Raw genomic sequence first — 25,187 nt, forward strand, 5'->3', positions numbered from 1 at the left:
TTAGTCACTGGCGAAGTCAGAGGTTGAGCCCGAATTGGGCATGCCTGAGGCTTTATTACATGTTAAGAGTTCCCATATCCCATTTTTAACATTGTTTGTTTGATTGTTTCAGTCATGTGAACCACACACACAGAAATAGAATTTCCACCCCTGTACTATAGATGCCATTTTTACACCCCATCTCTGAATACTACAGATGCCCTACATCCTGTCTCTGAATACTATAGATGCCCTTTTTATACCCCATCTCTGAATACTATAGATGCCCTTTTTACACCCCATCTCTGAATACTATAGATGCCCTTTTTACACCCCATCTCTGAATACTATAGATGCCCTTTTTACATTTATCTCTGAATACTATAGATGCCCTTTTTACATGCTGTCGCTGAATACTATAAATGCCCTTTTTAACCATTTCACCTCATCCCTGAATACATGTGGAATTATTTTCGATATTGGATACCCATATTGTGATATATATCTATACAACAAAAAAAAGTGTTATAATACCCATCCATCATCTAAAGTCCTGCTTAGTATGCCAGCAACCATTACACCGGTAGTGACTGATCTAGGCTTCGACTGTCAACTGTCATGACGGAGTTGGCAAACTCGACGGTTGCGTTGTACTTTCCACAACTGCCAACTTAAATGGGTGTGCCCAGATTAACAACTAATCGATCGTAGAAGTCATATACGACGAAAATAGAGTTGTAAGAACGTTCAGACTAGCATCTGGACACAGGACAGTTGTAGAAGTCGTGAGAACAGAAAGTTGACCAACTTTGTGGTGGCAGTTGGTAGTCTGAGCCTAGAATTAGCCAGCGACTATTCTATCTAAAACGTCAGGTTTAGCTCCAGTGGTACTATTTGTGTGGTCTGAATCCATGCATACACCGCTGAGCACTTGAAAGAACGCTCCAAGTATCCGGGGAAACCTGAACGTTTCACCAAGTGGATATCACCCCGGTTATCCGACCGTACACATCCACGAACACGCTGATTCGGGGTCTTGACGGACACTCTTTGAGACACACGTCTGCTGTTTCGGCGAGCACTTCTCACGGCACGAAAACGTCGTGAACTTCGGAAACCTCGGGACACATCGAGCACGTGTGTTCTGATGCAGCAGCAGCGAACTCATCTTGGACGGCGACGAATGCTGCACGTGCGACACGACGAAACTCTCTCCGGGATTCCAGCGAGTCTCCTGCGATAAGGAGGGGACGAAGAATCCACGAGATCGAGAACGAGACCTAGGCACAAGGAAACTCGGCTGAGGACCTGACCTTGGGTTGGCGATGATGGGTCTGAAACCAGAGTTCGGGATGCCGACCACAAAACCTTTTTCTATGTTAGAACCAGCGATGAATCGAGAAAAGGGGGATGCTCCTTGGTTTGACGGAAGGACCGGCGGCCCTTCTGCCGGGGGAGGTGGATTGAACTGAAACGTCTGCTGGGTTCGAAAAGAAGGCCGTTCTTCTGGGAACATTGGGTTGAATTGAAATGGCTGTTGGGTTTGGATTGAAGGCATTGGGTTGAATTGAAACCGCTGTTGGGTTCGGAAGAAAGGCTGTTCTGACGGCGGGATTGGGTCAAACTGAAACGGCTGCTTTGCCCGGGAGGAAGGTCGTACAGGAGTTCTAACTGAGATCCATTTTGGAACAGGAATCTGCGGCTCAAGTACCGGTGGTTTCTTGATATTCTTGGGCGGACCGGCAAAGACGGCGGTCGGCTTCCAACCTTTGTATGGGATGTCGTCCACCCTCGCTATGGGTGTTGATGGAAGGCGCTTCCTAGCGGAACCGGAATATCTGGTTATACTGACGTCTGCGCAGTTGACAAACTGTTCCTGTTGTCCACAGCCCACGCAGCACTTCTTATTCCCTGAGCCATGGTTCTCCATACAACCCCACGAGTTTGCTGAAATACAAATAGTAGTAGATGGTATACCTTATTGAGAGAGAGAGAGAGAGAGAGACAGACAGAGAGACAGAGAGACGTGTGACGTGTATCTAGGTCAGGGAAATAGAGTTTAAGATTTCTCTATGTGAGCTCCCGCATAACGCGCCCAATACGTGTGACGTGTATCTAGGTCAGGGAAATAGAGTTTAAAATGTCTACGTAAAGTCTCACTACACAGATCACTTCCGGGTGAGAGTTCATCGATCACGGTCCACTATAGTTCCTAATTGTGACACATGTCATGGTTCACATATGATGGAAATGGTGAAGAATTAAAACAATGTGTATGTTTAATGGTGAGCCTTCTGACTGTATTTTGCCCATGTTATTTTGTAATATTGTGTATCGACCTTTTGTGACATGAGTGTATCGCGCAAGAGACCAGCGGAGTGAATCGGTTAATGAACCACCTGTTCGGACCGATACTACAGCCAGATGCGGTCTATAGCAAAAAACCGAGTCGGAAATGTTCCCAATTTTAGAGTGAAAATAAATGCTTATATAATGTATGTTCGCAATGGTGTATGTTGTTAGTGCCAACGAGAACCTGTTTTATTGGCAATCTTCGTTTGAAGTTGGTGCAATTTAACATGGGTTTCAATGACAGATGACATCTGTGTAGTGAGACCTAAGCTCCCACGTAACGCGCCCCATACGTGTGAAGTGTATATAGGTCAGGGAAATAGACTTTAAGATTTCTCCAATGATTAAAATTAGCTCTACTGGTCTCACCAGTAGATCTAACAGCATTGCGTGGACTCCCATGTCCAGGTGACATTTCATCTATAAAGAACAATTTAAATATCGACCAAGTACACTTCGCCTTTTATAACGTTATTCGGGAGCATACAAATTCTAAAAATATCAGTCGAGACTATGCAATAGGCGAACTTGTTGGTCTATTTCAACATTGAAAAAACAGGGGGAAAAGTGCAGTAATAAACTCTGGATTGTATACTAATGTAAACAGGTTTTATGGGTATACCATCACGGTGGGGTTTTTCGTCCTGAAACTAATTTTATATAAAATTTTATATTGAAATTAGTTTCCAGCATACTTCGTAATTCACCCGAATCATTTCGTATACCCTCGGCATAATCCCGAATGTTTTCATTTTTTTTTCAAATTACTGGCATGATTTTGCAAGTAAGGTTTTGATTGATCGAATGAAAGGTCAACTGGACATGAGCTCCAACGGGCTGCTGTTAGATCCACATGTAATAGTGGAGCTAATTTTAATTAGATTGAGATTTCTCTACGTGAGCACCCGCGTAACGCGCCTCATACGTGTCGGGGGTGCATCTAGGTCAGGGAAATAGAATTTAAGATGTCTGCGTGATCTCCCGCGTAACGCGTCTCACACGTGCAGGCCCATACGCAGAATATTTATATGGGGTGTGTGTGTGTGCGTAATCGAAGTTGCTAGTAGGGGGGTCCGGGGCATGCCCCCCCCCCCCCCCCCCCCCCGATATTTTTTAAAATCTAGATTGCAGGAGATGCATTTTCCTGCATTCTGGGAAGTAAATTGGAAAGTGGACTATTTAAAAAAAAATTACACATCCACGGACGGACCTCGGCACGTGTAACGTATATCTAGGTCAGAAATAAGAGTTTAAGATGTTTCTACGTGAGCTACAACATAAAGCTCCTCATACGTATGACGTGTATCTAGGTCAGGGGAATACCTTTACACGGGCGTGTGGTTTCGCGTTTTTACGTGTAAACGACGATCCACACGTACGTTGATACATTTGTTCCGTCATCAAATTTCATGTAGTAAATGTAGGCTACATGTAATTAAGAGAAAAGCAATACACATTAAATTAATGTATTAAAGAACATTAGGAAACCAAAAAATAATTTCATTCTTCATAGATTAATATTTCCGTGGAATCTTGTAAAGTCCTAAATCTATCTCGGTTTCATACAACACATAGCCTACAATTTTAACTAAATCGAATATTTTTCTGCTAACACTACAAGGGCACAATATTTCACGAGAACGGTCGTTCTGTTCGCGTGACGGTTACACAATTTCAAATTCACGCGATCAACCAATCGGTTACGTGGTGAACCTTTGCATTCTAATATTAAAAGTTGCAAATTTCAGAATCAGCAAAATTCTGTTCGCTATGCAAATAAAATTCGCGTGAGCAAAAAATCGGTTGAAATATCATCCCCTGCACTGAGATTTTGAAATATCCCCTGCATTAAGATTTTTAAAAAGAAGAATATATTTGAGAATACAATACTTACAAATGTTTTGTGTTTATTTGTGATACCACACGTGGACGTGAGAAAAATGAAAATCTTAAACTGTATTTTTTTTTTTTTTTTTTTTTTTTGTCTGTGAACAACGTGTACGCAACCTGCAACGACACACGTCCCCGTCACGTGTTTCACGCAGGTTTAATTACACCGGACAGCATGTTTAGGTTTGTTTTCTGTTGTATTGTCAGCCACGGCGGAGCAGGGGGAGGCATACTCCTGAACCCCCTAGAAACTTTGCTTTGCGCCCTCGATCTCAGTCAGCCCACTGAGGGGGGGGGGGGGGGTGCAATACTTTCTTAATGTGCAGGGCGAGTTGCTTCCCTCTATTTAACAAATTTGAAATAGCGGGATACTTTTTGAAGGTTGTCGTTGGAAGATTTATTCTGTTAATACTGACGCAAGTACTTCAATCGGGATTTAGTGAGTACGGTAGGTTATATAAATTTTTGGATTGCGTGTCCATTTGTTGCATTTTTTTGGTTGAGAAACGGTTGAAACATGGTGCCACTAGTTTTGAATACCAGCTATATATATAGGGTAATGTAACCCTTTTCGGACGTAGAAAGAACCACACTTCACACTTCCTACGTCCGTTTGGACTACCCGTGAGATATTACCTGTATTCCACTTCCACTGCATCACACATCTGTCACAGGTCACGGACTTTGGCAGACGTAACCGCACCGAGAACACCTGCGCACGCAACTTCTGGTCCACGTGATATTTTCTAGACCCATCTGGTTGCTCCAGAAGTAACCGGTCTAAACAGGCCTGGGTGGCCTCCATCATGTAAGACTTCAGGGGACATAGCCGAAACTCGAAATAGCCACCGTGATTGGCAGTGACGTCGACCTGTACTGTTATGACGTCACCGGCGGTGTAGCTCTCTGTGACGATGCCTTTAGCGTACTCCCCGGGCCACTCGTTTGGTCGAGGGCTGTCGTCGTAGGCGTCGCCACAGATGCCGCATTTTCCTTTCATCTTCTCCCACAGGTGCTGAAATGACACATAAACAAAACTACTGACGTTGTACCTGTCATATTATATCATCCATTAAAGGCTTTTGTAGGAGATATCGCTGACACTACATAATATGCGATATCTCCTGCGATATTCTCCTAGGAAATATCGCTTCTTTTTGTTACGTCACTGTGTATGTTTGAGTGCTTACTAAACCTATCATTAGTGACGTCACGCCACAGTCGTTCTGCTCATCGTGGCGACGTTCCACTTCATGAGCTACTCTTTTTCGATTAGCAGCAATGGATCTTTTATATGCACCATCCCACAGACAGGATAGTACATACCACGGACTGTGTTACACCAGTTGTGGAGCACTGGCTGGAACGAGAAATAGCCCAATGGGCCCACCAACGGTTATCGATCCCAGACCGACCGTGCATCAAGCAGTGCTTTTTCACTGGGCTACGTCCCGTCCCTTGTGTGAACGAACCAGTGGATTGGTAGTAGGAACTGGGGCAGGGGTGGAGGTGGGGGTGAGGGGTGAGGTCTTGTGTCCCTCCCATTTGAGGCTCAAACATTTACTACCGGGGGGGGGGGGGGACGTAGCCCAGTGGTAAAGCGCTCGCTCGATGCGCGGTGCACCACGACTGGTATATCAAAGGCCGTGGTATGTACTACCCTGTCTGTGGGATGGTGCATATAAACGATCCCTTGCTGTTAATCGAAAAGAGTAGCCCATGAAGTGGCTACAGCGGGTTTCCTCTCTCAATATCTGTGTGGTCCTTAACCATATGTCTGACGCCATATAACCGTAAATAAAATGTGTTGAGTGCGTGGTTAAATAAAACATTTCTTTCTTTTTTTTTACTACCGAGGGATCTTCAGACTGCGTTTTACCCTACACGTTAAAGCGAAGAACCATTCAGATAAGTTCCTAGTCGTAGGGGCTCCCATTTGCCAGGGGGACAGGCTGTGTTTTTGTCCGAACTGGCCTCAGACCACAATTAATTTCGCTATATGTTTCTATATAGCCTTAGTGGCTATAACATTTTTATTAATATCAGCAGGCCCGTGAAGTTTTGTATGTACCTTTGCCTGCATGGGGGACACACACCCTGAAAAGGACAACCCCTGTTGTCCAGCTCTTTCTCCCAGCATATTGGTTTAAACAGACACACCCTCTAAACCAGGCCGGAGTACACCCATTTTACACAAAAAGCACTACTTTTGCATGGGCCGGAATTACTACCAACAAGTCTTCAATGTCAACAAGTTACACATGTTTATAAACTACATGCTATCCCCTGTCACTTCAGTCAAACAGTTGCCACTTCATAGCTGTCTGCCATGAAATAATCACAGTCAAACAGCAGACTACTTGTGCGGTCAAATTTCCGGATTTTGGCCAACCAAATGGGAAGATAACTGTAATCTGAGGCCAACTAAACGAAAATGCCCGAATCTGGTTACCAACATTTATTCATATTGGCATTGCTACCAAACAGCTATATAGTGTTGTAAACGAATCACTGCGCATTTTTACATAGATTACAACTAACTTTAAGGGTAGAATCAGTGGCGTAGCGTGTGTTGCCAGCCCCCGGGGCAAGGCAGGTATTGCGTCCCTATCCAGTGGACCGTTAGCACTCCCCGAGTACCTTCCACCAGTCCAGAATGTTGCGCCAAGGGCAACCGTCCCGGAAGCCCCGCCCACGCTACGCCTCTGGGTAGAATGATGGAAATGCCTGGTAAAAAAGGTCTCAGGTTAGTACATTATGCCCGAATATCTCTATAATTTCCCCCGAATTTGAGGTTTTTCTCCAGCACGGGGAGGGGGTGGGATCCGTCCTCCTCCCCCCCCCCCCCCCCCCCCCCCCCCCCGTCTCGTACGCTTATGAATAAGTTTACAAAGGTTTAGCGAAAAGTAGATGGGTGAAATTAAACCGTTAGACCGGCTAATGCGCTTCACGTAAACCACATCGAAGACCAGTCATGTAAGTTCGCGAACGTTAGCGTCGCTCGCTGTCACTGAACACAAGGCAGGTGTCATCGGTTACAAAGTGCACCAATCTGATTAAAATCAGCCCCACTGGGTCTTTAATTTCCACACGCTATAGTAGCCTATAGGCCAGTGGAGCTGATTTTAATCAGATTGAAAGTGCACTGTCTGATTCTTAAAAATTAATAATCGATGCTATCGGCAATAGTAGTATATACTTTCCATTTAGTTATAGACAAACCGAGTGCTCGAATAATTCACCTTGTGGCGGCTTAAAGTCACGTGACTTCAGTTCTCCAGGCACCTTTTTTTGTTTCTCATAGAATTTATGCATAGCTGCTATAAAAAATAAATAAATTTAACGACACGACTCTGGAGTACATTGTTTAGTCATCGTCTGCCAAAAATAGTAATATTTTTCAACAGAGGGGGCCCAAAACTCGTTGTTTTTGAAAATATAATTTAAAGGTCCTTGACAGGTTTAAGTTTGCATTTGTCATGTATTATGTAGTATATGTATTTATTACATACGAGGTACAGCATAACGAGGGCCATATTTATTGTACGATTTCCCTCGTATGTCATAACTAAATCGTATGTCCTCTTGACATTGTAAGTTGTAGAAGCATCACGAGGGGTATATGGCTTTTTGTGTACCCTCTGTGTGTTCTTTTACCCATCTTGCCGACATGTTAAACCATATAGCCAAATAATCAAAATAACGCCAGAAAATAATAATTGTTAACAATTTATTAACGGAGCCGTACCACGCGGACGCGAACGAAACCACTTGCCAGTGACGAAAAATAGTTCCATCGATAAACGAGTTTTTAACTTCAAATGTTTGTAATACGAAATTGTCTGAAACAGATATTAATAAAATAAAAAAAAACCAATTTTTTTTTTTATCAGAAATGTATGTAGTAAAAATAAAAAATAAATAAAAAACCCCACAACTGTTGCTAATCGCGCATTAATACAATAACACCACGACCGTAATTAGGTGGCCGAGTTCAACATTGCAGCTTTTAAAGTATTGAAATAGTGTATTTTATAGTAAAAAATAAAATTAATTATGTATACTTGATTTATTATCAATGTTATTTATAATCTAATCATTGCTTTAGCATTAACTGGGGTGGCTGGAAACTGTTGGAAATTACAGACGGGGTATAAGAGAATTTGGCTCCGCCCACAGGGGTTTAAGGGTTTTGTCCAACGGCAAACAACCAATGAGATTAAAGAATTTTACACTGAAGGCGAGATAATGTCGTTTAACGATTGGCTGTTGTAAGAGTACATTTCTTTCTGATTGGCTGACACGACATTCCAGAGATACTACTTTCTTCATTAATACATTTTTATTTCGAGTGTAAGCTGATCACATGCCGTAATGACAAATACGTGTTTTTAATTAATTTAATAAAACATTAATTGATTATTTATGATAACTTGTATTATATTACGATGTAGTTAATAATATTCAAACAAACAAAAAATTCAATAGCAATTTTGCACTGGAATTTTTCCAGCATTCTTAAAACGGAAACGTCATGTACCCAATTTATAGTTATTGTAAGGAGATGCAAAGTGACGTCATTGGAATACTGATGTCATTCAAATTCAAAACTAATTATTTCAATTACTGTGTATTTGTTTGCTTTTTAGTATACACATGCTTTACAATTTACAGCTGTTGATACATGTGTACTCTTTACTTATGGGCGTATAAATATCACGTAACTTTAGAATAGGTTGTGATTTGGCTTTCAAGACATCAATGAACAAACATTACTCCGCCGTTAAGGAAACGTTACTTTGTAAACAATGACTGGAATGTTCATTTAGCAAGACAGTTCTACGGTAATAAAGAGAATATTACATTCGTGTCCATGACAGACGATGTTTACGACACTCGTGCCTAAATTATCGCATTTCCCTTGCTCTCGCTCGGGAAATATGATAATTTAGGCACTCGTGTCGTAAACATCGTCTGTCATGGACACTCATATATGATATAATATCCTCTATATATATATTGTTTGACCAAAAATAGTGCTTTTTTTTTGCTTTTTTTTTCTTCTTTTTTTTTTAATTGCACACTGCATTTCATGTTGTTTGACACATTTTAAACTGCAGTATTTTTTAATATAATACTTGTAAATATTCTAAAAATGTATCCATTAATTTCCCAAATTGTAGGGAACGTAATTTTACCCTTTTCGTTCCAGCCAGTGCACCACGTGGGCGACATACTACAGAGGGTACCTTTGTAATAAACCTTCATCGGCTATTGGGTGTGGATGTCTAAATTATATATTTGTTAATTCCGGCACCCGCTACAGACAGGACAGCACATACCACGGCGTTAGATATAGGAGTTGCGGGAAGGGAGGGGAGAATTCAATGGGTCCGCCCAGTAGGTTTTATCCTGCCAGCCAAGCACTCCGGGCGACATACTAAAGTTTTTGTGTAATGATACCACTAGAGCACATCCATTTATTAATTATCGGCTATTGGATGTCAAACATTTAGTCTTTGAGAGGAAACCCGCTACAGTTTTTCATTAGTAGCAAGGAATCTTTTATATGCACCATCCCATACAGGACAGCACATACCACGGCCTTTGATATATCAGTCGTGGTGCACTGATTGGAACGAGAAAGAGCCCAATGGGTCCACCGACGGGGATCCATCCTAGACTGACCGCGTAGTAATACGTCCACGGTCCGGCATGTTGTTGTTTCCAATTGCATGACTGTAAACTTGACAGCAGTTGTCCTTTTTTTCTTCTTTTTTTTAAATATTATTATCCCCAGAAATATTTGGCAGTGTCAGGGTTGAGGTGCCCTGAGCTCACTGACGTACACATATTTTAATTATATATATATATATATATATATATATATATATATATATATATATATATATATATATACACACACACTGTATATACAGACTATTTACATGTACACAATGTTCATGTTTAAAACATATACTGCATTCAAAATCTCTCTCATCCACTCACCTACACCCCCCCCCCCCCCACACACACACAAATATCCATGTACATCAGTTTTCATACATGTCGGTAATTAGTTTTAATTATTTCTGGGAGCAAGAAAGAAGAGAAAGAAGAGAAAGAAGAAAGGGGAAAAACGAAATATCAGAAGTGAAAGAAAAGAATAACGGGTTGCAAATTTTATCTTTTATTGTTTGTCTCTAAGCCAGTATGTTAAACTACAGTTGAAAAAGTTCATGTAAAATTGTCAATAAATAAATTATACCATTTCTTCCAATATGTTCCAAAATATTCGTATTCACAGTTTTTAAGCAGAAGACACCTTTGAATTTCTAATTTATTTTTAATTGTCCGTTGTAATGATCGTACGTTCAATTTTTGTTTTTGCATTTTTATAGAATAAATATAATAATTTATATTAATAATCATCCAATTTACTACACTGCTGTTTGGTTCATTAGGCAAACCTAAGATAACTATATGTTTATCAAAAGTAATATGTTCACCCATAGTATTTGTTATCCAATTTGCAATAGATTTCCATAGTTTTTTAACAAAATGACAATCATAGAATAAGTGTTCCATTGTCTCTGGCAGCAGATTACAGAAAGTACATTTATTGGTATCTATATAGTGAATAGTATATAAAAAAATTGTTAGTTGCGAGTATTCGATGCAATATTCTGTACTGAAACCACCGCAAAGTTCTATCTCTAGTACATTTAAAGGGTACGCTATAATATATTTTCCATTCCCTTAATGAATAGTTAAAACCTTTTTCCTGATATTTTAATTGTGATTTTGGTATTTGTGATGTTTTGTATAGCAGTTTATATTGTTCCTTGCAACCTTGTTTCTCTTTTAAAATCTGCTTTAACTTTTGTGGATAAACTGGTTTATAATTAGGGAAAAAATTCAGTTTGACAATTTAATTTTCCATATTTTTCAATGAAACATTTTACTGCTTTAATTAAAGACGTATAATCTAAAAAAAATCGTTATTATATTATACTTCACCATAAATTCGTCAACAGTTAGAAAGCCACCATGTACACCAATTAAATCATTTATAAAAATAATTCCCTTTTCGGCATACTTTTTGTAGAAAATAGGTTTTTTATCTTTTAATATTTTACTGTTGTGCGAAATATTGACACCACTATGTCGTCTATACTTTCAATGATTTCTTCACATTGAATTTTTCTCCAGCTTTCAAGAACATCTTTCCAAAAAGGATTACTTATATTTTGCATTTTCTTGCTAACAAATTAATCCCCATATATAATTAAATCATGTATTGATACCTTTGTAATAGATGAAAAAAGATGTATCCATTTTGAATAATTTGTAAGTAGTCTTCTTATCCATGCTGATTTTAAGGCTGTTATATAAATTGAAATATTAATCATTCTTAATCCTCCGTTTTGATAATCTTGAATTATAGTTTCACGTTTTATTTTTTCTGGTTTATTTTCCCATATAAAACTATAAAATCTGTTTTTTAACTTTTGGACTAATTGTTCAGATGGAGTTGGTAATGAGATTAGTAAATTTATTATTTTGTGTATTATTAATGTTTTTAAAACAGTGAGTCTGCCTAATAGCGTCAATTTTCGTGCACTCCAGATTTTCATTGTACTTTCCATGTCCAATACTTTTGGTTCAAAGTTTTCTTTAACTATATCTTTTAGATTTAAAGAGAAGCGAATTCCCAATAAAGTAAACTTAGTTGAACCCCATTCTAATTTCCATCTAGTATGTTGAAAGACTTCATTTGAGAATTTTTTTTCTGCCAGTCCATATTGTCTTTGATTTAGATTAATTTAGCTTCAAACCTGACATTTTTGCAAAGCAGTCTAGAGTAGTAAGTGTGCCGTACAGTGACTCGGGAGATCCATCCAAAATAAAAGTAGTATCATCTGCATACTGCGAAATAAGATATTCTTCTCCATCAATATAAATTCCCTTAATATTCTTGTTATTGCGTATTTAAATGGCAAGTATTTCTGCACATATTATAAAAATGCAGGGCGATAACGGATCGCCTTGTCTGCAGCCTCTGTATAACTTAAAACTTTCTGATAGATGTCCATTTTAGATTACAGCTGAAACTGAATTTTTATACAGTGTTTGTATCTAAGTTTTTATTGAACACTTAAAATTAAAAATGTCTAGAGCTTTTTGAATAAATTTCCAGGATAAGGAGTCAAACGCCTTTTCAAAATCGACTAATAGTAGCTGACCTGGTATTTATATGTTTCTGTGTATTGCATAATGTCATATATCAACCTTATATTTTCTCCTATGTATCTTCCCTTTATAAATCCTGTTTGATCTTTTTCAATAATTTTGTCCAATACGGTTTTTATCCTATTTGCAATGCAACCAGATGTTATTTTATAAGTACAATTTAAAAGGGTGAGTGGCCTCCAATTTTTTTTAAATTGCTTAGGTTTGTTTGCTTTTGGTATGCAGGTTATGATGCCTAGTTTTTGTACATGTGACATTTCTTAAATACTGTAACTTAAATTGATGGCTCTAACTACAAAGTGCCCCAAATCAAACCAAAATAATTTTTTTAATTCTGCTGGAAATCCATCAGAACCAGGACTTTTTTCATTCTTCATATTTTAAAGAAATAATAAAGCTTCAGCGTACGTTAATTCCCCCTCCAACTCTGCTGCTTCGTTATCAGAGAGAATATTAAAATTACAGTTTTCAATTAATTTTGTTATATTTTCACATTCAGATTCCTGTTTTGAATACAGTTTTTCATAAAAACGTTTTGTTTCTTTCAATATTTCAGCTTGGTCTGTGATTAAATTTCCGTTTTCTAATTCTATTTTGGAAACTAATTTGCTATGAAAGTTTCTTGCTTCCATGTTACAAAAATATTTTGAAGATTTCTCTCCTTCTACCCATTTAGCTCTAGATCTAATAAAATGCCCTTTTAATTTCTCTTTTCTAATTTCTACCAATTTTTGTTTTTGTTCTTCTATTTGTTTAAAGATTATGGCTGCATTTTCTTCTAACGCCTTAATATCTTCGCACAGTTTAGTTTCCAGTTTTTGTTTTTCCCTTTTTTTGGCAGAAGAATATGATATCGTTTTCCCTCTGATTTCCATTAATAGCGTTTCCAAGAAAAGCTGATCATTAATGGTAAATTGAAGTGTGTCATTTGGAATTGTGTTTATTTCATCTATATTATATATCTGGACAGCATATTGCGTTTTTATATTATTTATTATTTCTTTTACTATCTTAGCATACTATTTGTCGTTTAATAAAGAAGTATTAAATGTTCACAAACCTGTACCTTTTTTAATAGTATTTATTTTAATTTTAAAATCACTCCTGCATGGTCAGATCTATAGCTATTATCAATAGTTACTTGTTCTACATGTGTCATCAAATTGTTAGAGATCAAATACAAATCTAATCTCGCCTGCTTAATAGGATTTTTCTTTCTCCATGTATACATTCTTAATGTTGGGTACAATTCCCTAAACGGATCAACCAAATCATACACTTGTAAATTGTCTAACAATGTTTTCTTTGAGTTAGGATGATTTACATGTAGATAATTACTAATATCCAAAAACTGATTTAACACTAAGTTAAAGTCGCCACAAATTATGTACTGTTCATTTTCAAAGTCTTCAATATTTTTCAGAACATTTTCAAAAAAGGTAGGGTTATCTTCATTTGGTCCGTAAATATTTAATAGTGTTATTGTTGTATTTTCTATAGCTATATCCATTGCTATTGTCCTTTTTAGTTTTATGTCCTCCCAAAAAAAATCCTGGATTCATCCCTCTGCGTCGCCCACCACATGTACTGTACCACTATGCATTCTTAATAAATGTCTTTCTTTTTTTATTATTATTTCATATCTTGACATTGTTAGTGTGGCTGAACCAATGTAATTATTCATAACTGACGCTGGAACACCATGAATCTGCCAAACGTTCGTCTACCTGCTTCAGTTCATGGCTGTTGTCCCCGGGGCCTTTTCTTAAAGCTGCTTCTTCGGGTTACTGACAGACACAACATGACTCTTATATCATGACAGAGACGTTCTAAACAGGGCTCAGTCCCACGACCGTAAGTGCATAAGGTGATTTTAGCGCCAAGATTGTTCGTGGAACGAGACCCAGGTCTATAAAAACCGTGTACTACTCATTGGTCTCCGACAGCCCTATCCAGTGAACTTGTCAGATGTGGATTCACGTTTTCTTAAAGCTACTTTCTCGGATTACTGGCAGAAAGAAAGACCTATCATACCTGATTTTGTCTCATGACACGTATTAAACAGACATAGAAAAAAAAAAATTGTATGTGTGTGTGTGTGTGTGTCTCTCTCTCTCTCTCTCTCTCTCTCTCTCTCTCTCTCTCTCTCTCTCTCTCTCTCTCTCTCTCTCTCTCTCTCTCTCTCTCTCTCTCTCTCCTGATGCGCGATCGATCTAGGATCGATTCTCGTCGGTGGGCCCATCGGGCTATTTCTCGTTACAGCCAGTGCTCCACAATTGGTGTAACAAAAGCCGTGGTATGTGTTGTCCCGTCTGCGGGATGGTGCATATAAAAGATTCCTTGCTGCTAATCGAAAAGAGCAGTCCATGAAGTGAAGACAGCGGGTTTCCTCTCTCAATATCTGTGTGGTTCTTAACCATATGTCTGACGCCATTTAACCGTAAATATATGTGTTGAGTATGTCGTTAAATAAAACATTTCCTCCCTCTCTCAGTTACAATTGAGTGAAACATGAGTCTGTGACTTTGAAATGGTGAAATACTCTCTAAAAATAGACTAAAATTCGACTCCATAACTGTTACTTCTGAGACGCACGTGCGTTTTTAAAAATATGAGAAATGCATTTTGTGATATTAAAAACACCAGGATAACCAAAAACACTTCGAATGTACGGAAATGGATAATCTACACAATAAAATCTAAGTAAAGTAAATAGTAAAAAATATGCCTCAGTGTTTAAAAACTATGGTATGTCCCTTTAACTGTTAGTTAATGTGTATTGCTTTGATGTGTGCCCATAAACAAATAAAACTAAATAATCTAATTTACTACTAGATATATTGAAAGATCTAGGCCTATAGTGGATGACCGGTGGAATTGGTCGCGTTCAGATGAGGCGAACACTGCGTAACGTTATGTCAGAGGGGTGTTGCTGACAAATGTTCTGTCATCGTGCAACTCATCTATCTCTGACAAATCTATCCAGTCAACTTGCCAGACTTTGATTATTCACCGATTTTATCAGATTTGTTACGATGTAACAAGACAACGATCTAATCATACTGAACGTGACAGTTAACACGGTACAATTTCCACATGCATTTCTGTCCAGGCCAGGAGATCTGGCGCAAATCAGAACTCGTGCCCAGGATGGACGTGCCTGAACCTTCGGTGGATATGGGCACGTTAACAGAGTTTCCCCCTCCGGTATGCATTCCTGAGTTAAGATTGATTAGTCCCTAGTTATATTTATTACAAATAAGTGAGAAGACAATTTGATTAAAACAGCATATAAATTTGTAACTATGATATTAAAGCAACTTTAAACTTTTTATATGTGTGTGTCATCAACAGTGTTAATTTAAGTGGCCAGATTCCATTTTAATAATTATATTATAATATACTGCTACCGTTAGATTGATTTATTATAAAGGCCATTTTGCCTGTCACAAGAGTATGTACCTTGTATTACGAACATGCACTGCGATGCGCAAGATCTCGTGCCACCGTCGCGGGAAAATCGTGTTCTCGTTACTATGAATAGCATTTTACAGAATTTCTAATTTCCAATGAATCCAAACTGACGTTAATAAATGTTTATTAAATTATATCGAGGTTTTAAAATGTTTGACAAATATCATCTACTGATCAATATTATACTTGTTCAAGCGTACATTTAAATTGGTTAAATATTAACAACAACAAAAATTCTTTCCCAAAAGAGGTCGAAAAAGATTTTGACACAGGTCGATTTTCATGGGTCGGTCGGGTTAGGACAAACAAACCTAATTTTTATTTTAGCCTGGTAGCTTTTAAGTTAGTCCTAGCACACAAAAACTGTATTTTCGTAAATTTATGATAGAAGAAAAGCTACGAAAATCGATCATCTTAGATTCTAGTTAGAATATTGTTGCCCATTAACCTTTTCATTTGTATCCGAACTACTGAAGAAAATCGTTCGTGTAAACACTAAAACCACACGAACGACATATTGGTTGTCTGAAAAAGTTTATGCCCTGATTTAACGTCCAGGTCATCACCATGGAGACGCCAATCAGATGTTCTTCAACATGAATGACATCGTCGTGTAATGCCATAATTATATACTCAAGGAAAAAAGTTCCTGTGCATCATTCAAATTGCAGTAGGACTTATATTTTTAAAATTTAAAAATATTGTGATTTACATAGATGTACTATTTATCTGTTAAAAGTACGGTGATCCTCTCCTGCCTTCTGAACCTGAAGTACTGTCTACACAATGCTTGGTGCGCCGTCGGTGATGATGTAACAGAACAACGTAATGATGTACGGTCATGGTCGTACTTTATTATCACCTAATCGGTTGCGTTCAGTTCTTCCACTGATTGGCCTTAACTTAGAGATGCATTAGGATGTTAAACGTATTATTTCCAAATGATTCCATATGTGCACCCGCTTAATACTGACGATTTGCTGACGTGGCGTCACGTGTCGACTCCCTAAACATGGAAGATCCCTAGTACCCCTAAACTGTCGAGAACATCTCCGCAGATATTGCATAATAATGATGAACACCAATGAATACCAAAATTACTAGCAACAGTGTTTGTGCCGTTATAACCTCAATCATACCCATCGTTCGAAGGAGTCCATTTTCTGGGAGGCGTGGCATCACACTGACAACGATCATATACCAACAAAAATATTTTTCTGAGTAACGAGAATCCATACAATAGTTTTAAAGTCCAATGATAAGAAAAATGACGTCAAACAGGAGCACGTGACCAAGAATGCTAGTAATGCAACGTGTGATCACAAAGTATGAATAGTTCGTGCAATTGACAGGACACCGCTGGAATATCGACGGGAGTGATTACACGTTCAGTTACTGAACTTTTTATAACCAGATTACAAGTAAATTAGATTCTATATGCAATCATTTGGTGCACAGGAACTTTTATCCGCGAGTATATATAGGGCCGTACATAGTAAAACTAAAGTGGACCCATTCTCTGATTAGGTTCATTCACCGTCCGAATCAGTGCTCCACGACTGGTATATCAAAGGCCATGGTATGTGCTGTCTTGTCTGTTGGAAACATGTTATATTAAACTAGAACCTGGATGATAAATCTTAGATCATAACAGAGAAAAAAATGTGTTTGTTTAACGACACCACTAGAGCACATAGATTTATTAATCATTGGCTATTGAATGTCAAACATTTGGTCATTCTGACCTACTGTCTTAGAGAGGAAACACGCTTCATTGTTACATTAGTAGCAATGGATCTTTTATATGCACCATCCCATAAACAGGATACACATACCGCGGCCTTTGATATACCAGTCGTGGTGCACTGGCTGGAAATAGCCCAATGGGCTACCGATGTCATAACAGAGAAGTCCCTATTTTATATTATGCCTACTATAGGAGTATGTCATGATATCTCATTTTACTGCGATACCCACACACCACACACACCCCACCTCGTTATGTCAGCCTATGCACGCCCCTACCTTACATATCTCGGGTGTTCCCTCAAATGAGTGTCCAGAAGTGGTCGCAATAGTTTCTCTATTCGTTTAATAAACACTATTACGGCCAGTGCTGGATTATCTCAAATAAAAAATTATCTGAACTGAACTGAACATTTATTTCTCTCAGGCCGTAATCCACGGCATATGAGGAACAATATATAATACAACAATTCACACTTTTTAACAAGATGACAGAGTAAAACTATTCACATAAGTATATCTACATAAAACGAACATGGGAATATAATTATAAATAATTGGTTTGGGTTTGCATACACAATAATAATACAATAAAGCTATGAGCCGGAGGGCTTGAAAGTATTCATAATATGTTTACAAAATATTGCAAGTTTTCGGAGGACACCAGTTTTTTTTACAATTAAATAATTCGTGAAATTTATATGTGTTTGGTTTGGATCGATAATATTTCGGTATATATTGAAGTCTGAATTGGTTGAAATATGGGCATGTAAAAATATAATGGAATTCATCTCCGATGTCGTTAGTGTTGCATAAAAAACACAATCTATCATGTAATGGTTTACGTATCCATCTACCTGTCTCTATTGGAAGATTGTGGTTTGATACTCTAAAACGTAACAATGGGCACCAAATGTTTTTTTTCTAATAAATTTAAATAATTTTCGAATGCTATACTGCTTTTAAATATTTTGTAACAAGATGCTTTCGATGAAGTGTCAATATGACTGTACCATGTTTGCAAAAATTGATCTATGAGTTTTGTTGAAATAAACATTTTCAACAATGAAGCACTATTAATACGCTCACAATGTGACCACCATATGTATGTGCAACCAATATTATCTAAAATTGATTTTATAAAAGCTATCCATTTGTGATCATAAAAATGTGTATTATAATCATTCAATAACATTCTGTACACTAATAATGATAGCTTGGACTGCTTCCCAGTAATCATCCTAAACCAAAATCCTATCATTCTTATTTTTACTGTTATATCTACCGGGAAGCATCCAAGTTCTCCATACAACATATATAATGGGGTGGATTTTCTAACAGGCAATAATAACTTTAAATATTTGCTATACAATTTTTCTATGCAGGACAGACTTTCAAAACCCCAAATTTCACATCCGTATAAAGCAATAGGTAAAACCATACAATCGAATAATTTAAGTTGGCATTGAATGGAAAGATGGCAACGTTTTCCTTGTCTAAGTGTAAAATACATAGCTTTTTGAGCTTGATCATATTGATGTTTTCGAGCATTAGTGAATTTATTGGATTTATGAAATATAATTCCAAGATATTTGTATATTTCTACATTATCTAGATTTGTGTTTCCTAAATGGAACCTTTTGGAATAATCTTTTTTATTACCACTGAAAATTAGCACTTTTGTTTTTTTACAATTTACATTTAGTTTCCATTTTGTACAATAAGAGTCGAAAATATTTAATAAATTCTGCATGTCGTCATAATTTTCGGCAAAGAGCGCTGTGTCATCAGCATATAGTAACACAAAAAGAACAATATTTGTATACAAAGTGGAATCTGTGAATAAGTTATCTATGCGGATGCCATTACAATCATTAGTTTTAAACGTATCCTCTAAATCATTGAGAAACATGGAGAATAATAGGGGCGATAAATTTTCTCCCTGTCTAACACCCATGGAACATTGAAAATAATCCGACATTGTGTTATGTGCACTAATGCATGACTTAATGTTCTGATACATGCTATATATTACTTTAAAACATTTACCATTAATACCATTTTGTATTAGTTTACCCCAAAGTCCTGTTCTCCATACTGAGTCGAATGCCTTGCTAAAATCTATAAAAGTACAATACAGTTTTTTCTTCCGTGCTTTTAACAATTCGATGAGTCCATATAATGTAAAAATATGATCGTTCGTCGGGTACTCCTTCCTGAATCCGGCTTGAACTTCAGATAACAAATCATTAGTTTCTAAATATAATTTCAGTCTATTATTTAAAACAGCTGTAAACAGTTTCCCGAGACAACTAAGTAAAGTAATAGGTCTATAATTTTCTGGAACAGTTCTATCGCCACATTTATAGATCGGTTTGATTATGCCAACTAGCCACGAATCAGGAAAGATGCCATGTTCTAAACACTAAATTAAAGAGCTTAACATACACAGGGACCATACAGCCGATAGTTTGCTTAATATACTCGTTGATTATTTGGTCTATTCCGCAGGCTTTATTGTTTTTTAGATTTTTAACAACGGCGAGTATTTCTTCTTGTAATATTGATTCATTTAGCATGGTAGTGTCCTCAAAATCTATATTAAAACTTGGATCTTTTTCTTCTGTTGTGTTGTCATCACTGCTGTTTATATTTTTAAAGTAATCGTACAGAGTGTCTAAAGGGGGGGAGAGTAGGGTCTTGTTTTTCTTTTAACAGTTTCCAAAAGGCGTGGGTATCATGTTGACTAAGTTCTGTGAGTCTTTGTTCTGTCTTCCAATTGTGTTTGTTAACATATTTCCGTATTACATTTCTGTAGCTTTTACTGGCATTCAAAAGTCGTTGCTTATTATCAGGTGTTTTTCGTTGTTTGTATGCTGATCTCGCTTCTGTATACTTTCTTCTTAGTGTTCTGCAATGATTTCCAAACCATGCTTTGTTACGGGTATTTTCACGCTTGTGTCTGGCTCTGACGCGGGCTTGCGTGTAACCAAAAGTGTCGGCTGCGGTGTCAACAAATAGGGTACCAATACGCTCCACTGCACCATTCAGCTTTTCTTTCGAGAAGTGTTCACACAGTTCATTTAATATTACGTTTATGTCGTTGACTGTTTCTTTGTTTATATTTTCACTATAGTGTTTAGCCTCTTTAGTATTCCATTTCCTTGGGGTGAGTTCATTATTAATGACGGCGTGGTGTTTACCACTAGCTGTATGGATATTCAGTCGCATTGTTAATGGATTGTGAATGTCCGAGAATAGTGGTTCGAATTCGTTGACCTTGAATTTAAGAATTATTTCCAAAACTGTGAATGAGGCTATGGCATAATCTATTACACTCGATCCTTTGCAAGTAGGTTGTCCTATACCCCGATCTTCGCCGACTCTTCCGTTCACTAAATACAAATTACTATTTTTACAAAGATCAATTAGTTTATATCCGTGACCGTTAGGTCTACTGGTATCTTGATTCGCTCTTTGTAATGGAATGCCAATATTTAATAAGTTGTTAGGTTCATTCATAAAATCGGAGATATCAGAAATGAGTGTGTTATTAGTATGTTCACCATCACAACTCACATAATCTACAAGCAAACTCGTTTTAGCATTAAAATCGCCGATCAAAAGAACATTATTTCCACTTAAGAGTTTCTCGTTCACTTCGTCTTGTATTGTGTTAAACGTATCATGGTTTAAATAGGGCGAGCCTACTGGGGGTATATATAGAATTCCAATAACAGTGCTTAATACATCTCCCTGTGAAATAGCGTTAGAAAGAGTAAACCATAATACATATTGGGATACAGTTTTATGAATATGTACTTGATCTGTGAGCTTATTTTTAATTGCCAGGCCTGATCTTACATTGGATTCAATATTTCTATTATTAGTAAAAATTGTATAACCTGGTATTTCTACGTGATCAATATCGTTAAGTTTAGTTTCAACTAAACATATTAAATCATACTGATTGATAAAATCTATAAATTCTGGAATATCCAGTCTGCTGCTGAGACCACACACATTTAAATATACAATATCTACATAGTCACATACGCTTATTCCCTCTGAATAAGAATGTACACGGGGAATATTTACAGTTTCGTATTCACTTGGTGTTGACAAGTCCTGACCGGTGTCTCTCCTCCGGCGTCCCTATGGTCGATATTCCCTTGGTGAGAAATTACGTGCACGTTTGTTTGGGTTTTCATTCGGAGGATTGTACGGATGCGCATCGTTGGGCCTATCGTGGGGTGCACTATCGGGAAACCAGCGTTTACCGTCAATAAAAAGTTTATCAACAACAAGTGAGGCACGGAGTCCACGACGCAGCGCTTCTTTGTACTTCGGCCATAACTCCTTTCTGCGTTGAACGATCTCGTAAGGGAATTGTTCGCTTACACCAAAGTTTGTTCCCTTGAGCACTTTTGAGCTTCTTCTGATGTTTTCACGATCTTTATATCGTTCGAATTTTGCTACGATTGGCCGCGGTCTTGTTGGATTAGTACTCTTTCTACCAAGTCTGTGTACACGGTCAAAGTTAATAGAGCTTTCTATTTTCATTTTATCTTTCAAAAATGTTTGTAAAATCGCTTCTGTTTCTTCATCGTCTTTTTCCTCAATACCGTTAAAAATAAGATTGTCTCTCATTGATCTGGTTTGAAGGTCTAACACACAGTCATGCAACTCGTTATAATCACCGCGTAAGCTGTTGACTTCATCAAAACCATTACGCACTTCTCTCACCTCAGTTTTTATTTTGTCGACAACGTCCGCCATTTTCTTTCTATCTGAACGGGCTTCTTCGAAGCTTTCGTTTACAAAGTTTATAGACTTTTCCATTTCAATAATTTTCTCATTGCTTTCAGATAACTGTGTTTTAAATGCATTAACATTAAGCTCAATAGTCTGTAATCGCTTTTCGATTCCTTCAATCTTATCAGTCTTTTGCGAAATTACAATGAGCGTGTTGGAAATTTCAGTCAATTTTTGGAACACTTGGTTCGCCCATGGCGGTATAGATAATTGTTGGGTCAGCTGACCTGGAAAAACTGGCTGAATTTGCAAGGCGGGGTTACCGAATTCAGGCTGTTGAATCATTATCGCATCATATGAGACTTGGGGTGGTTTTGGCGATTGTTGATGACAATTACTCGTTGAGGGATCTATGGCCGCCATCTTGTCAGTTGGGCTAAGTGACTTACCAACCTTCTCCTTCTGTTTTTCATCCTTCTTCTTGTTCGCTGGTTCTCTTTTCGGCATGGAGCATTTCGATCGCATGTAATGAACTCTACAAACCACTTTTTAGCATGTGTTTACGTTAAAAGAAGACATTATTTTAAACGATATCAGAGCAAATTTCTCAATGTCAACCTCTCCGCCATCTTGTCACGTGACACTATATCAGTATAGTCATTTTTTGTTTAACGACAACACTAGAGCACATTGATTAATTAATCATCGCCTATTGGATGACAAATATTTGGTAATTTTGACATATAGTCTTAAGAGAGCAAACCCGCTGCATTGTTCCATTAGTAGCAAGGGATCTTTTGTATGTACTTTCCCACAGATAGCATAGCAGGTCAGGTCGGGTCAGGTCAAGAGTATTTAACGTGCACATTCAGAGCAGGCTGTTTTAGCGCACGCCTGTCCTAGGCACAGGTGCCCCCCCCCCCCCCTCCTCGGCCGGCTCCTCCGTCCAGGACAGGAAAGGGGTGGGATGGGTTGGACGGGGGACCGCCTGCACTGACAGGTGCAAGGGTGCAACAGCAGTTCGACCGGGGCTGATAACAGGCGGAGGGTGGTATGGTGCTATGGAATTTGGTGTCTCGTAGGATTAAGCCAAAGAGAAATTGTGCGCATTTTTGTGAAAGAAGTTGGGCGCAATTTTGGACGGTCCGTCAAAAAGTAAACGGGGAGCTATGTCATGGGCGTACATAGGATTTCGAAAAGGGGAGTTCCAATACATAGGATTTTGAAAAGGGGGGGTTCCAAAATAGATTGCAGAGATATTGGGCATATATTTCTATGTTGAGTAAATATAATAATGTCAGATATCAATCTCAGATATATTAAATTATAAAAAAAGCGATTTCGGGGGGGGGGGGGGGGGTCGGTCGAACCCATCGAACCCCCCCCCACCCTATGTACGCCCATGTATGTATAGTTTTGGTGTGTCGTGATTAGTGTGCCGAGAGTAGCATGTTAAGGGGACCTAGTAGGTGTTGAAATGTCTCCCTAGGTTGTCCATAGGGGCACTTAAATGGGCCTAATCTGTTCAGATCGTGGTATGACAACCCAGGAGACTCGAAGCAATAATAGTGTACTACAGGGATGTAAGGCCGGCAGTTCTCTTATTGAAGGAAGGAAAATGTTTTATTGAACGACGCACTCAACACATTTTATTTATGGTTATATGGCGTCGGGCATATGGTTAAGGATCACGTAGATACTGAGAGAGGAAACCTGCTGTCGCCACTTCATGGGCTACTCTTATTGATTAGCAGCAAGGGATATTTTATATGCATCGTCCCACAGACAGGATAGTGCATACCACGTCCTTTTATATACCAGTCGTGGTGTACTTGCTGGCACGAGAAATAGCCCAATGGATCCACCGATGGGGATCGATCCTAGACTGACCACCCTTGACTCAAAAGATGATATATAATAGTCAAATATGTGATTTTAAAATACTGACCTCTCTTCCACCACAAAACAACTGGTTATCGTCATAGTTCTTAGCGGTTTCCCACCCGTACCTCCACATACTGGATCTACTGGCGGGCGACTTCAAATGTCCGTGAGGGGAAACGACTTCCGCCAGCCACAACACATACAGCACGCGCACTAACATGGTTGCCACCACACCAAGCGTTCGCTAGTAATTTCGTTCCAAAATCGAAGAAGACCTTTGTTATCTTCCCAGAATCCAAAATATCTATTATCTTTGTTCACGACAAATGTATTCCTACTTCTGAAAGATGCGATTTATTGCTGGCCTTTTTAACGTTTTCTGTGTGACCAATCACGTTTTCTCGGCTGTCATTTTTTTTTTTGCGAGGCACGGTTTGGGTTCAAAAGGTAAATTCATCGGTCGTTTTTGTTTAATATAAAAACAAAATGTCGTACTCGTACAATGACCGTTTTGTTATTAATCATATACAGCGTACATATATCAAGCACTTCTGGTGTGTTTTCTGTTTTCTATGATACGCAAAGAGAAAAACATTGTCAACGCCAATCAAATGCTGGGCCCCTGCGTTTAGACATCTGTTATTTTTGACGTTCGGCGTGGTGTCTTCATACTTTATGACAAGGTCAAAGGTCATGACACTGCAAGAGTTATTTATACTAGCCAGGTTACACGGTGTACTAGTAGTACAAATGCCTTGTGGGTTAAAAACATGTCGAACAATCAACTTAGACATTATTTTTGTCAGACATATATGCTTACCCCTTTCCCCCCCCCCCCCCCCCCCCGTATTTTT

At 38.3% G+C, this 25,187-nt stretch overlaps 1 protein-coding gene across 1 annotated transcript; it reads right to left on the minus strand.

Moving 5' to 3' along the window:
• Nucleotides 1-24,778, minus strand: LOC121373666. Its single transcript, XM_041500386.1, has 3 exons — nucleotides 24,398-24,778; nucleotides 4,858-5,236; nucleotides 1-1,926 (listed from the first exon to the last, which is right to left on the minus strand). The coding sequence occupies exons 1-3, from the start codon at nucleotides 24,551-24,553 to the stop codon at nucleotides 974-976; spliced, it is 1,488 nt and encodes a 495-aa protein (XP_041356320.1). The 5' UTR covers nucleotides 24,554-24,778; the 3' UTR covers nucleotides 1-973.
• Between the last annotated feature and the right edge of the window lie 409 nt (nucleotides 24,779-25,187).

Source organism: Gigantopelta aegis, chromosome 5 (genome assembly GCF_016097555.1).
Source record: "Gigantopelta aegis isolate Gae_Host chromosome 5, Gae_host_genome, whole genome shotgun sequence".
NCBI classification, from domain to species: domain Eukaryota; kingdom Metazoa; phylum Mollusca; class Gastropoda; order Neomphalida; family Peltospiridae; genus Gigantopelta; species Gigantopelta aegis.